This window comes from Cynoglossus semilaevis, chromosome 11 (genome assembly GCF_000523025.1).
Source record: "Cynoglossus semilaevis isolate Cse_v1.0 chromosome 11, Cse_v1.0, whole genome shotgun sequence".
NCBI lineage: Eukaryota > Metazoa > Chordata > Actinopteri > Pleuronectiformes > Cynoglossidae > Cynoglossus > Cynoglossus semilaevis.
The window spans coordinates 8,541,953-8,556,134 of NC_024317.1; the positions used below are offsets into that span (position 1 = coordinate 8,541,953).

A 14,182-nucleotide genomic window follows, 5' to 3' on the forward strand; every position below is an offset into this window, starting at 1 on the left:
CAACTGCTGTGGTCAGTGGGAGTACAGGGGTCAGTCTAGGAACAGTCTCTCTTAGTCATGACTCCTCCTCCTCCTTTTCCTCCTCCTTCATTGCACTCGTAAGTGTTTAGGGACCCTGGACATTCCTTAAGGCTGATGCCATCTCAGGAAACCACTCTTTGGGCAAACATTGAGTTTTTCTAGGAGACACCGTCACATTTTTTCTCTTGAAAGAAGCTCCTGTAATGTAATGACTGAGGTCAGCATTTGTAAGCTACAAAGTACCTCAAGGTTTTTGCTCCTTACAGTGTAACTTCACACTCAGACAGGAACCAACTGCAGCACTTGGTTTAAAGGAGGGAAATAAACAATGGCTCTGTTATTAGGTAGCTGTTTTCCCATAAAACCCCAGGACAAAGGTTACCATTCCTTTCTGACTTAGGGCTCTTCCAAGGTATGTGATCCTAACTACGTTTGGTGACCCTGTGCCTGACCAACTGGCTTTACAGCCCACTGTAGCTGCCTGACAGACCACCCGCAGACACTCCTTCTTCATTGAACCCTGGTAGAAACACAGCGCTTATGGACATCCTCTTTTACAAGGATGGTTTAAGTGTTTGAAGTACCATATGCAATACATACAGCCAGTACAAACAAAATAGCAGAAACTTGGTCTAGAGCTACATAATAAGTTAATAAGCGAATAATCTTAGCTTGATTTTTGCTGCTTTAAGTTGACTTTTTTTCTACATATAGTTGAGTGTATCTCAATTGTTTGTAGTACAGAAAAACAAGACAAACATAACAACATAAAGAAGGAGGGCAGCTATTCTACTGAGAATTATTTAAATTGATTCTGTTGCTTATATCGAGTAAATTCCAGCATACTTGGCCCTGAACTTAAATATTTTATGTTCTTCAATTTTTCCATATATAAGTTTTGGACACATTATTCTTTATTTTCTGACATGGGACTGTCCTTGTGGTTGCTAGTCATATAAACAAAACATGTCTAATTTCTTTTTCAATTAAAACAAAACTCTTTTTTTCATAGCTTTTGTAATTTAAAGACAGTTTGCTCCTCTTCAAATATTGTTTAACAGCTAAAAACTGAATTTACTGAATGACTTACGTGAATGACCTACTACCACAAAGTAGAGTCAGCCTCAAAAAATAACCTTTTTTTCATGGTAAATATGGAGTGTATGGTGAATCCTCTGCTGCCTTTTTCAGTTTTGTTTCCCGTAAACAATTTTTTGTGGACTAAATTTCAAAGACAGTTAAAAAAAAGTATAAAAATAGTATTTGTAGAATATTACAGACTTATGTAGACATATATTTTTTATGTGAGCTTTTTTAAGTGGCTAAAATCCTGTTTTCTGTGAGACCAATAAGCCTCATCTCGGTCTGGTTTACAGTACCTCAACAATTCCTTGAGTCTCTCATGGCTCAAAAATAGGCTGTGTTTGATGGACTCCATTTTTCATTTGCAATATTCCCTGTCATTACTATCAGTCTACTTCTCATGTATACTATTCAAGAAGTAATCTGAGAAGTCTTTGGAGAGGCATCTGGCATACATTCTCCCAGTATTTCCCCTCCTGTAGAAGAAAGCCCATTTTCTCAGCTCATTGATTTAAAGTTATAACCATTAATGTGTTTCACTTTATCTAAGATTACTGGTTAACAAGTGTGATAATTCACTAGGTTTTTTTCCCCTTCAAGTTTCTGGATGTGGGTATTGCGTAACCAAAACCATGGTTGCATGGTCAGACAGAACCCTGTTGTGATGAATGCTGTCAACCAACTCCCCACGGGCTCTGAAATCTCCTCTCTTTTAGAATGTAAATGCAGTAAAAATGGAGGAACAATTCCAGACATTCATCTCACCTGTTTGGGCCTCTCCATATAACCTAACACGTCGAAACACAGAACTCAGTGTTTCTGTATATATATAATATATGAAATGAAAAGTCGTATCTGTGTCCACTGGAATTCTTACAGCATTGCTACAATACATTATCAATCCAGTGGGAGTGGTGGGCCATGAAAACCTATACAATATCCACACACAAATCCCACAGTTTGAGTTGACCTGTCACTGATGAAGATGAAATCCACTAATGACAGTTATCTTCCTTTCTTAAGGCTAAAAATGGATATATGAAACCATGTGCTGACATCAGATGTAACGACTATATCCAGTCCTGAGTATCCAGTCCTGTTAACTACCTAGGTTTAGCACCTCGTCTGTAAAACCCAGGTGGTGTTGACGTGTTCTCTTGTCTGTGTCTCAGAGTATGACAGTGCAGGTGGAGGACGTGAGGATCAGAGCCACCTACTCCCACAGAAAAAGAATTCCTATCACTGAGGGGTTCTTGGAGGTGAAAGACGGAGGCAAGTGGAGGCAGATATGTGACATAGAGTGGACAGCCATGAACAGCAAGGTCATCTGTGGCATGTACGGCTTCCCCGGGGAGAAACGCATCAATATTCGACCCTATAAGTGAGTAATGGGGCCAGAGCAAGTAGGTGAGACCGATTAAATTTAATGACAGTCTTAACATGACCTTAAGGCTCAGCGTAAACATTCAGCAATAAGTTGAGATAATTACAATTCAGGTAAGGGGACTGTTATAGGCTTACATGCTTAATAAAACATTTTTTACATTCACACCCACGTTCACCACAGCAAAACACACAACACACCCTTTAAAAAAACGCCACGATGTTAAAAAATACTACAGTTTTTTAGGTGCTTTTAGGATTTTTAGTGGTCTTTTTCGGAACGTTTTACCAGACCAGACTTGTGTGAGGAACGATTGCATAAGTGAGCTATTTACACAGGTCAACAGTCATTCCCTGGTTTGTTTTCCACACTGAGGATAAACAGACATTTGTCTGGAGATTCTTGACAAGAAGCCCAACTCTGTCACAGGAAGTCTTTGAGGAAGAAGGCTGGGCCTTGGTGGGAAACTACGGAGAGCAGAGCACTTTGAACAGTGGCTTTGATCAGGGGTTTTTGGAGGTGGCCTTTAGAGATTATTCGATTCAAATTACTGATCATCAGTGTTCATAGTCATAAACATTTTATTACTTCCTGAGGCAGAAATACATCATGCTAAATGGGCCCTAAAGGAAGAATTATGAAAAACCAAACAAGCCTGAAAACCTTCTTTTACGTGACCCTGACTTCAATGTGTCCATTTTAGATAATACTATCAATAAAGGTACTACAACTACATGGCTATCTTTGGGAGGCACTGCTGAAGTACTTCTCTGGGCCCTTGGCAAGTAATATCAGAATTTAATCATGTTTGAATTTATAAATTTAGGGGATTCCAATGCAGTGTTGGTGTCAGGTGTGTCCGTCTTTGGCAGGTGCTTGTGTCCTGATGTGCAAAAAGCTTCGACACACACAGAAATGTAAAGAATGTCTGAAGATTAATCACTTCACAGATCAAGGACCGTATTGTATAAACAGGTGCTCAGATTCAGTGGCATGGCATCCACTTCCACTAACATTCCTGGTTTCTATGTGGACAAATTAGATTCTTATTTATATATGTTATTCTATTTATATTATATCCTGTATTTCACTTCTCAAGGCACTTGACATGTTGACATTGGAAGCTATGTACTGTATGTGTGAGCCAAAGGTTCATACTGAGTACAGTCCAGTCTCTTATACAGTTTGCTGAGCTGAATGCACCACCTCCTCCATGGAACCCTGAGCATCCTGGCCTATCCATCTGAAAGATTTTCTGCATTTTACTACATTTGTTAATCGTCACACTCTGTGAGTAGATTGAAGACGACACTTACTATTTTAAAGAATACAATACATACAATATGAATTATCTGCTGACATCACAACTGAAGTTCAAAATCAGTCATTCATTCTTCAGTCTCATGTGTAGATAATTGCAGAAGCACGTTTCTCCCTGCTGATTCTCCTAGAGAAAGTCAGCAGAGAGAAACTTGGGTTGTCATTGTTTAACTATTGTCAGACCAAGACCAGCAAATATCTGTCATCTGTTTCCTTAAAACACATTGTCATGCTGCTCTGTTGAAATACCAAAAGCTGCCTTTGGAAATGAATATCTAAGCTTTGTTAAGATCAAAGCAAGGAGGAATGAAATTTTATTTTTAAATATTTCTTCATAGTCTCTCTATTTGATTATCTTACAGCCCTAGTACAGAACTAATAGAGAGTGATCTAATCTAATCCGCAACTTTTAGTCTGTCTGTATGTCACCATAAAGCAGGTTTAAACAACAACAAGTTTTGTGTTCATTACTAAGGCTGAAAAAGCGTGATGTTTTTAGGGCTGTTGTGATGCTGCTGTTGTCTGTGTGGATCAAAGTAAAGGTACAAAAATACAGTCTTTCACTTGATCCTTTGTCTGGAACAACAAAGCTTTGTTGTTTTCCACAAACACGCCCATAACAGAGCGGTGAAATTTAATACTTTCAGTCAAATCTGTCATTTCTCCAGTGTCACAGACCACAAATTAGGCGTGTGTTTAAAACGAACGAGGAGCTGCGTTCTCTTCACAGCATCTGGAGAAACTGTGTGAACTGAAAAAGCTGTAAAACTATCTCATGCTGGTTTCATTACATGGTCGACTTCTTCCAAGGCTCGGGTATGTTCAAGATCCACTCTTATGGACCATGAAGGTCAGAGGAATGGGAATAGAACGGTATTTTCCACAACAATGTGTCCATTGTGTTTCTGAAGTATAGAAAGGACTTTGATGTATCCCACATATGAATAAATGAAATTAAACTGTGACATGGAAGAAAGAACCATGAAAATATCAATATCAATATCTTTATCACACAAAATCAATGCAGACAACAGTTGTTGTAGGACTCGTTCCTGTGTCCATGCAATAGGGATGGTTACATCATCACTAACGATGAGCCTCCATTTTGATTCAGCTTATTTTGTAAGTTGATGAGTAAGTACTGAGTGTCTGAGATTTGCACTCATGTTTGAAGGCTTTTCAAAACACTCTTCAAGGCAACTCTTCCATCAGTGGCAGGAGCTAAAATAACAAAGACTGAATAAATACTGACACTGGGATTGGGTCTGTTGCAGTGGTTGGATCTCACAGTGCAGGTTGTGGCATGACACATACCAAATGGATGGAAAGAATGTTATCATTATTAACTTTTTTTTTCAAAACTCTGATTTAAAACCCCAATTTCCAGAAAAGTTGCACTGAAGTGAATGTTACAGGTTTGTCAATGTTAGGTATAAAAGGAACATCCAACAAAGACTCAGACGTCTTTACGAGCAAGGTTAAGATTAAAGACTGATCTTCCCGCTGTAAAGACAGTGTGGTTTTAAAGAAATCACCAGTGACAGGTGTCCTAATGAGATTATAAAATACAAATGCACAGGTGATACACATTGTTTTTTACACACGCTGCAGTTCTTAAAATACCATCTCATCAAGTTGAGGCACAAGCTATTTCTGACAAATCATGATTAATCACAATTAATCCACAGCTATCTTGTGCTTAGTCTAATAAAAGATTATCACTGATTGACAGCCCTAGTTGTAAATAAAGGTTTAGGTCAACTATTCTTCATCAGATTCAGTATTCCATTTTACTTTTAGAATGTGCACCAACACTTCTAAAGAATATTGTTTGTATGCCAAAAAATGACCACAGATAACGTAGTAGGATATATGTGTTGCATTCTCAATTAATTTGCTGATTTTTTTTTTTTAAAGGTTGCTGGCCAAACGTCGTAAGAAGAACTACTGGGGTTCCTCTGTCAACTGCACAGGAAACGAGGCCCACGTGTCTGACTGTAAACTGGGCAGGGAGATAGAGCTGAAAGGAAACAGCACATGTGGAAAAGGCATGCCTGTGGTGGTCAGTTGTGTGCCGGGTCGTGCCTTTGCCCCCAGCATCAGCGCCGGCTTCAGGAAGGCCTACAGAGTGGAGGTACTGTGGATCAGACAGAATGTGCTTAGTGGGACTGTGGGGTCGGTGGACAGAGTTCTGGTGTCGTAATGGGAAAGGAAACTCTCTGAGTTCTGCCAGTTTTCTAAACCCACACTCTGGCCTCGGGTCAGCTTTGTTTCTTTTATAGCTTCATTATGTTCAGTAAAATAAAAACTCAACTGAGATCCAGATGTAAAATAAACTAAACATGCTTTTAGTTTTTTAACAACAACAATATAAAAATGTTGCTGCATCCCTTCTCTCGCAGTGATGACAAACTTAATATCACTTAGTGAATAATCAGTGGAAGCAAAATGTTTCTAATTGACTGTTACAGTGACTTTATTGCAGGAATGTGAAATCGTTTGAAAGGCAGAATGCTGGACATCTGTCAAATATATAAAGTGTTTATTTTAGTCATCAACAAGGCAGTTTTACAGATGCAGTATCCACAGTTCTATTGTCAACTGTTAGCCTGTGGGTCGGATCCAAAAACTACTGTAAACTATTTAATTTTAAAGGCACAGTGTGTAATATTTAGAGACAACTACTGATAAATGTATAATTATATTTTATACTACCTCATCTGTCATATATTATTCTTCTAAAGATTTCATTGCTGATTTCTTTGTGAACTGTTTGAATAGCAACCCCTGGTGCGCCTCAGAGGCGGAGCTATGATTGGCGAGGGCAGAGTGGAGGTTCTGAAAAACGGCGAGTGGGGAACGGTGTGCGACGACAACTGGAACATTCAGGCTGCCACTGTGGTCTGTCGAGAGCTGGGTTTCGGCAGCGCCAAAGAAGCTCTGACTGGAGGTCGAATGGGTCAAGGTAAAATCTACGGCTTGTTATAGAACTAATGCTTCCTCATCTACACAGAAATTCCTTTTCTTTTGCTTAAGTAAAAGAAAAAGGTTTCAGCTTCACAATCAACTGGCTGCATCCTAAAAGTATAAGTGAGGTTTTGCTAACCCGTTAAAAAGCCATTAAAAAAACATCAACCAATAAACTCCAATAATCCCAACAGAAAGTAATGTGTTATCCTTGGATTTTTCCAGACAATTTTTTAGACACATTCTCCAATCTATACCAGGGCCACATACAGAGACAACAAAGTGTTCACACATATCAACAGTCAATTTTGAATATGAATTTACCCTCAATATGCATGTTTTTGGAATTATTATTATAATCAGTCATTCAGTGTAACTTAAACGCTTGTGTGTTTGAGTGTGTTTATGTGTCAGTACGATAACCTTGTATTGTTATTCTGTGTTATTCTGTAACACCAACACACAACCCTTCCATACAGTTCGATACATATTTACTGAAACCCAACCTAAGCAGTATCAGTTGCTTGGTTTGTAAAGAATTGTATCACAGCAGAACCCAAATGCACTCAGGAGTCAAAACTCAAACCAGCAAGGTTCCAACCTTAACTGAACTGAGTAATAACCTCCAGAACACCAGCCAGGTGGGAACAGAAATGAAGAAAACACTAGGAAAAACAAGACACGAAGCACTAGGGAAAAAAACAGGAATTCTGCAATTCAAATTGAAATTGGAAATTAAAAATAAATCTGCTGTTGTTCAAGAACCAAAGTAGATCATATGGTAGAGTTGAGTTATCATAGCAGAAAAAAAGTTTATCTATTTCAAATGTCACGTCAACATCCATGACAACATGTAAAGAAAACATTGCATAAGAATAATTCTGAGATAATGAAACGACAACCTTACTTTTCATGACATTTTCACATGTATTAAATATAAATTCATTTCCCAGACAAAGGTGTGGACTGAAACCAAATCCCTTTAACTCCAGCTCCTCTGGCCTCTGTATCAGCACTCGTCTGTGTCTGACTTTGGTCTAGACCAGACATCAGCACATATTCACTACTATATGAAAGGCCAGGAAATGTATTTGTGCTGAAATGTCCACACCTTCACTTTACAACCCTGATTGTGTGAAATGTAATATAGCTCTGTATTATAAGAAGCATATGTCAACTGGAATAAGTTGGTCTTCATCTGTGTTCTCTTCATCTTTGTTCTCCCACCAAAACACCGGAGCGCACAAAATGTTCCAGGCAAGACACGTTTTATGGTTTTCAGGGGAGGAATTCTGTGTTGGACAGTCCACAAGGTCGTTGGAAGTAGCAGTTGTTTTTTTTTTTAAAGTGCAGAACACTCTCTCCAAAATGGTACCACACATTCAGACTGGGTCTATATGGGCTCAGTGAACTGTGTAAGGTTTTCTATTGTTGCTCTGATTTCCTGCTACAATTCAAAAACATGCAAAAAAACAAAAGTAAATTGAAAAAAGTTAAACAGATATGAGTGCGATTTGATTGGCTACTTGTCTCCATACGTGGCTCTGTGATGGTCCATTTTAATGTTTTCATTTTTAATGTACATTGAAGGTAACCTGACACATCACTTTTCCTTCACATGGATATCAAATAACCATCATATCCACGTTTATCTATTGCATCTGTCAAACTGTCAATTTTATTTTATTTTTTTCCATTTGTGATTTTTTTTTTCTCAGCAGCTGTTGCCAGTCTGTCTCTGTCTTAAACTGACCTCTGGAGACAAATTTGTTTTGTCCCATGGCAAGAACGGAGCAACATTCTTTGCACAGAGTACTCACACATGTTATTGTGGAAACACTGTTTCACTCAAATTTCTTTTTCTTATAAAAAAGAGAGAACATTTAATGACAGGCCTCAAGTGCCTCATCTTATTTTGACATCACTGACTGTTTATTTCCTTTGCTGTTTGTGTCTAGGAAACGAGATGAGTTTGAACATCTGCCCGTGAACAGAATTGTCCAAACAAAACAAAATTCCATATTTGTTTGTTCCTCTCATATAAACGCACATTTATTAAGATATAGAAACTTTGAATTTAATTGTCAACTGTTGCTAAACAATAGATGACATATTTAGATTTGGAAAATAACAAATATCCGTTACAAAAAAAAATGCAATCGCCAGGCACATTTTAGCTGTTAATTACAACGTAACAGACAGGCTGTAATAAAAATTATCACCTGCTGATCTGAATGGTAGAAAAATGTCATGATAATTTTTTCACACACAAAACAACTAAACTATTTGGTTCGGATCTAAAACTCTAATCCCATGCAAAATAAAATTTTTATTTAGACATATTAACTTACAAGTTAACTACATCTTCTGTTTTCTTTTTTCTTTCTTCTTTCTGGTGTCCAAAGTCTTGCAGAAACAGTATTAATATATAATTTTTTGGATGATTTCTAAAAAACTCTACGCTGTGATTTATGAAAACTCTAAGCTGTTTTACTTTTCTGTCGTGGTCACAGTGTAGAGTTTTATTAGACAAACACTGCAGGTGTTTCATGGGAGTATTTACCTACAGGGATCGGGCCGGTGCATATGAACGAGGTGCAGTGCTCTGGCTTTGAGAAGTCACTGACTGAGTGTCACTTCAACCGCGAGTCAGTGGGCTGCAGCCACGAGGAAGATGCTGCCGTCAAGTGTAACGTTCCCGCCATGGGTTTCAACAGCAGAGTAAGTTTCTCCTTCTGCCATTTTAAAAGTTATACTGTATGAAACTACAGATGTTTTATTAGCACTGCCTCTGTCCACAGCTGCGCTTAAGCGGTGGTCGTAACCCTTATGAAGGCCGTGTGGAGGTTCTGGCAGAGAGGAACGGCTCTTTGGTCTGGGGCAGTGTGTGCAGTGACAGCTGGGGAACCATGGAGGCCATGGTTGTGTGTCGGCAGCTGGGCCTGGGATTTGCCAGCCAAGCCTTTCAGGTAACATCCAGCTTTGTGGATGTCAAATTATTTATGTCATTTTTGTGACAATTTTTTTGAAAGATTACATATTTCACTTTATATCCTATATTTACCCCAAAAAAGCTTTACTGACCCCAGAGGAAAGGGTGAAAACAGTCTTTGCCTGTCAGCATAAAACGCAGGTCACTTATACAAAATGACATTTGAAGCCTGTGTAAAGATCAGTAAAAACACAATCTTTAGTTGTACAGTGGCTCAGTACAATATACACAAACCACACAAAAGTTCTTTTTTGTGCAAAAAACAAACCCTCCCTTGTTCTGATATAGTGTTAGGACAAAGGCTGAACAAAGGTGAAGAACCCTAACCCACGAGCCATTCCTGCATTAAGATTTAATGGGATTGAACACGTGTGTGACTCATGCGGACTCCTTGGTACCAGCACAGCGTTTATTAAATGTAACTAGAATTGTCTGGTGGAGGTTGTTTATTAAGTTGAACTCTGTTTGGGACAACCACAGCAAGCAAAGACTTGAAGAAGCAGCAGCATGTAAACATGTCACGGTGTGTTTAAGGTCATTGCTGGAGCATTTACAGAAAACTCTACACAATATACTGCATCGCTGAGCGTCCACTCATGATTATGAGTGCTTACTGTCACCACAAACCTCGAATTGCCATTATGTAATAGATGTGATGGTAGCAGGGACGTTATTAGTGATAAATTGTGAGGTTTTGTTATCATAGCTGAGTGAGGAGGAAACTCTTCCCCCCAGAGACGCTTTCCTGTCTGACTTCTAAACGCTTCTGCAGGCAAATCTCACCACCAGATGGAACAAATGACACAGAGCTTAGACTATACTGCTGTACGTCTGTCCGTCTCCTTCAACCCACCAGCAAGGTCTCCAACATCCATAACCCTGGTGCTCATTTGTGAATCCTACACTTTATTGTGAGAAGATGGAAACTATGACTTTCTTCAGTTTCCCAGTGGTTTGCAAAGCGCTAGTAGACGGTTGAGTCAGGACTGGGGAGAATACACACATCCAGCAACCCCCTTACTGTGTGTGTGTGTGTGTGTGTGTGTGTGTGTGTGTGTGTGTTTTATAGTCACGTTGTAGCACAACTGGGATCAGATATCCTTGAATTTTAAAGAAGAGGAAAATAAAGATAATCATTTGCTACAGAGCCAGTGACAACAATTTTCTTTTCCAAAACAGTTTACACAGCAGTCCTCAGTCAACAGGACTGAACATTTACAAATGTTCTAGTGTGACACAGCTGTAAGGCCCAGCCCAGTATCATCTGAATGTAAAGAAGAGTTAAACAACATGTAAACTGTTGGGAAGAGGAAGCTTTATCTGTCACTGCACATCTAAACATCAATATGAACACTTGTCCTGTGCATTTAGCCCACCAGAGAACTTGGCACTTGCTCAACAAACCAGAGTAGATCCCAGGCTAGGATTTGTTCCGGCAAATATCAGATCACATACACTTTCCTCTCGTCAAAAGGCGACAACATTTTAGATTTATGGTGAAAAGAGTTTCAGAATCAGAATCTCAGCGGAATCAAGATGTGAGGGTGAATGAGTTTTTCATTTTTCAGAAACAGATGTTCTGGATCTTGACTGTGAAGGTATTTAGTCTTTTCAGGTAATTTCCATTTGTGTGAGTCACACTCTGGTTTCTCTACCAGCAAGCTCTAAGTAGTACATGTAGTACTATGAATATATTATCTCTAGAACCAACAACAACATAAACGTTTACCAGCCTTAGGTCAATATCCATCACAACTTGCTCCTATATGATAATATATATATATGTATATGTGTATATATATATATATATATACATATACATGTATGGTCAGACTTATAACATGAATTGAACGCAGAAAATGTAAATCCATTTTAATTATCTCTTTCTTGTATTGTCATTGTTCAGGAAACATGGTACTGGCATGGAGAGGCCTCTGCTGATGCTGTGGTTATGAGTGGTTTAAGATGTTCAGGCACGGAGTTGACTCTGGATCAGTGTCTGCATCATGGAAAACACATCCTGTGTCCTAAAGGAGGAGGACATTTTGCTGCTGGTGTCTCATGTACTCAAAGTAAGAGACACAATACACACTATAAACAGTTTAAGTTCAGTTCTTTGTTAAATTCAAGAACATAATTATAATAAATAAAAATGTAATGATTTACACATTTTCATGCAGGCCAGGAGTTCTAAATCAGCTGTTTGCCTGTTTTCCAGCTGCCCCAGACCTCGTCCTCAATGCTCAGGTTGTGGAGCAGACCACATACCTGGAGGACAGGCCAATGTACACGCTGCAGTGTGCACACGAGGAGAAATGTCTGTCCAAAACTGCTGACAAAGTGGACCCCACCACCTCCTACCGCCGTCTTCTTCGCTTCTCCTCCCAGATCCACAATAACGGTCTGTCAGACTTCAGGCCACGGGCTGCACACCATTCCTGGATTTGGCATGAATGTCACAGGTGAGAGACCAACAAGGCCAACCTGTCAAACTATCCCCAAAATCCCCTCAGGTTTGTACCAGTGCAGTAATCTGACACCTTTGAGTATTTGTTTCTCCTAGACATTACCACAGCATGGAGGTCTTCACCCACTATGACCTGCTGAGTCTCAACGGCACTAAAGTAGCTGAGGGACACAAAGCCAGCTTCTGTCTGGAGGACACCTACTGTGACGAGGGTAAACACACACATTGTTCTATCCCTAATTATTCTGCTACTGAAATACTGAACGACCTACAAACCTCCAATGGGGACGAGGGGCAACATTACAGAAGACAAATGAAAACAGAATATAATAGTTTGCAAATTATTTACAACTATATATATATATATTTAAATATAATACAGATATTATATTTAAATATTTAATATACAAATATTAAGTGTTCAAACTGATAAACTGAGCCTCCTTGTTGAATGTGTAAAAATTCCACTTTGAGAACTTTAACACTCTGTTCCTAGTCTTGTTAAAAAGAAATGTGATAAAACTAATGTGTTTATCAGTTTGAACATTAAATATTCATTACACATAATGCATCCATTTTAGTACAGATAAATAATTTGCAATCATTTACTGTGTTCCATTTTTAATGACATTTTACACTAATCCCACAACTACAACCGACACAACAACCATGTCAAAGGCCATTATTTGTGTTTTGGGGGTCCTGAACATGCATGTAATCCTTGTAATAAATTAAGGAGTGTGGCAGATCAACAAGGACCATTAAGATGCTGTACTAAAAAATCTTGGGTTCAAGTCCCAAACAGTCATCTGTTGCTGGGAGGTTTGTGTCAGGAAGTTCCAACTGTACTAAATCGACAATATCTGGGTTCAATTCTAGATGAAAGGTGTCCAGTATTTTCAAGGTTAACTCGTAAAGAGCGCATGCTCGCTGCCATCAGTGGCACCACGGTGTAGTCTGACTTTTTACTACTTTTACCATCTCAATCGGTCTGACAGGTATCCAGAAAAGGTACGAGTGCGCAAACTTTGGCGCACAGGGAATCACAGTTGGCTGCTGGGATACCTACAGACACGACATTGACTGCCAGTGGATTGACATCACGGACGTGAAGCCCGGGGACTACATCTTCCAGGTGAGGTCCCACACAGACACATCTGCTGTTGGAAACACCCTCTCATCTCCAGCCTGTTCACAGACACGAGAACCGGACAAAGACTTTCCATGTTTCTCAGCTGGTTATTGTTTGACACGAAGAAGATAAACTGTTGAATCTGAGCAGAGGTTTTCAAAGAGACAGAACTGTTTGATGTAAACTGTAGATGTATGAATCTGATGAGTGTGGTCCCCTCCCATGAGTTCTACAACTAAACATGATCAGAAGCATTTTCAAAATAAGACTCTTGGTTTATTAATTCTGTTTCAATATTTTAAAATGACCTGTTGTTTCTCTTCTGACAGGTTGTAATTAATCCAAATTACGAGGTTGCAGAATCGGACTATAGCAACAACATGATGAAATGCCGTTCGCGCTACGATGGACAAAGGATATGGACGTACAACTGTCGCATAGGTAAAACAATGAATTTTATTCAATGAAATGAATGAACTTTAGCCACAGTCCGGTACTTGGCTTTGTTATATTCATGTGCCAACCCTGTGGGGCCCACGTCCCACTTTAGTTTAATTACAGTTTTAAAAGACCAATGGGAACGGTTATGTTTTAAGGTTAGACAGAACAAACCACTGTCAGTTTAAAACACTTACATTAATGCAATAAGGGTTTTGTGTTGAGATGATTTCTGCTTTATGATGTGAAAAAAAAAAAAAAATAATAATTTAAACTACATGCGGATCAAGGTCCCATGCCAGACCATTCAGGATAAAGATTTCTACAAGCGTCAACCACCAGTAGCTGCAGTAACAGATGACCTGCCAGATCAGCTCC

General features: G+C 39.1%; 1 protein-coding gene across 1 annotated transcript in view; it reads left to right on the forward strand.

Annotated features, from left to right (window-relative positions):
* Positions 1–14,182, forward strand: part of loxl2a (lysyl oxidase-like 2a) — a 28,749-nt gene that overhangs the window by 11,453 nt on the left and 3,114 nt on the right. Inside the window, exons 4-13 of the mRNA XM_008320385.2 lie at positions 2,277–2,485; positions 5,726–5,942; positions 6,590–6,773; positions 9,345–9,496; positions 9,577–9,744; positions 11,674–11,839; positions 11,986–12,229; positions 12,331–12,446; positions 13,233–13,369; positions 13,696–13,807. Coding sequence (XP_008318607.1) covers positions 2,277–2,485; positions 5,726–5,942; positions 6,590–6,773; positions 9,345–9,496; positions 9,577–9,744; positions 11,674–11,839; positions 11,986–12,229; positions 12,331–12,446; positions 13,233–13,369; positions 13,696–13,807 — 1,705 coding nt within the window. The remainder of the gene's footprint in view (positions 1–2,276; positions 2,486–5,725; positions 5,943–6,589; positions 6,774–9,344; positions 9,497–9,576; positions 9,745–11,673; positions 11,840–11,985; positions 12,230–12,330; positions 12,447–13,232; positions 13,370–13,695; positions 13,808–14,182) is intronic.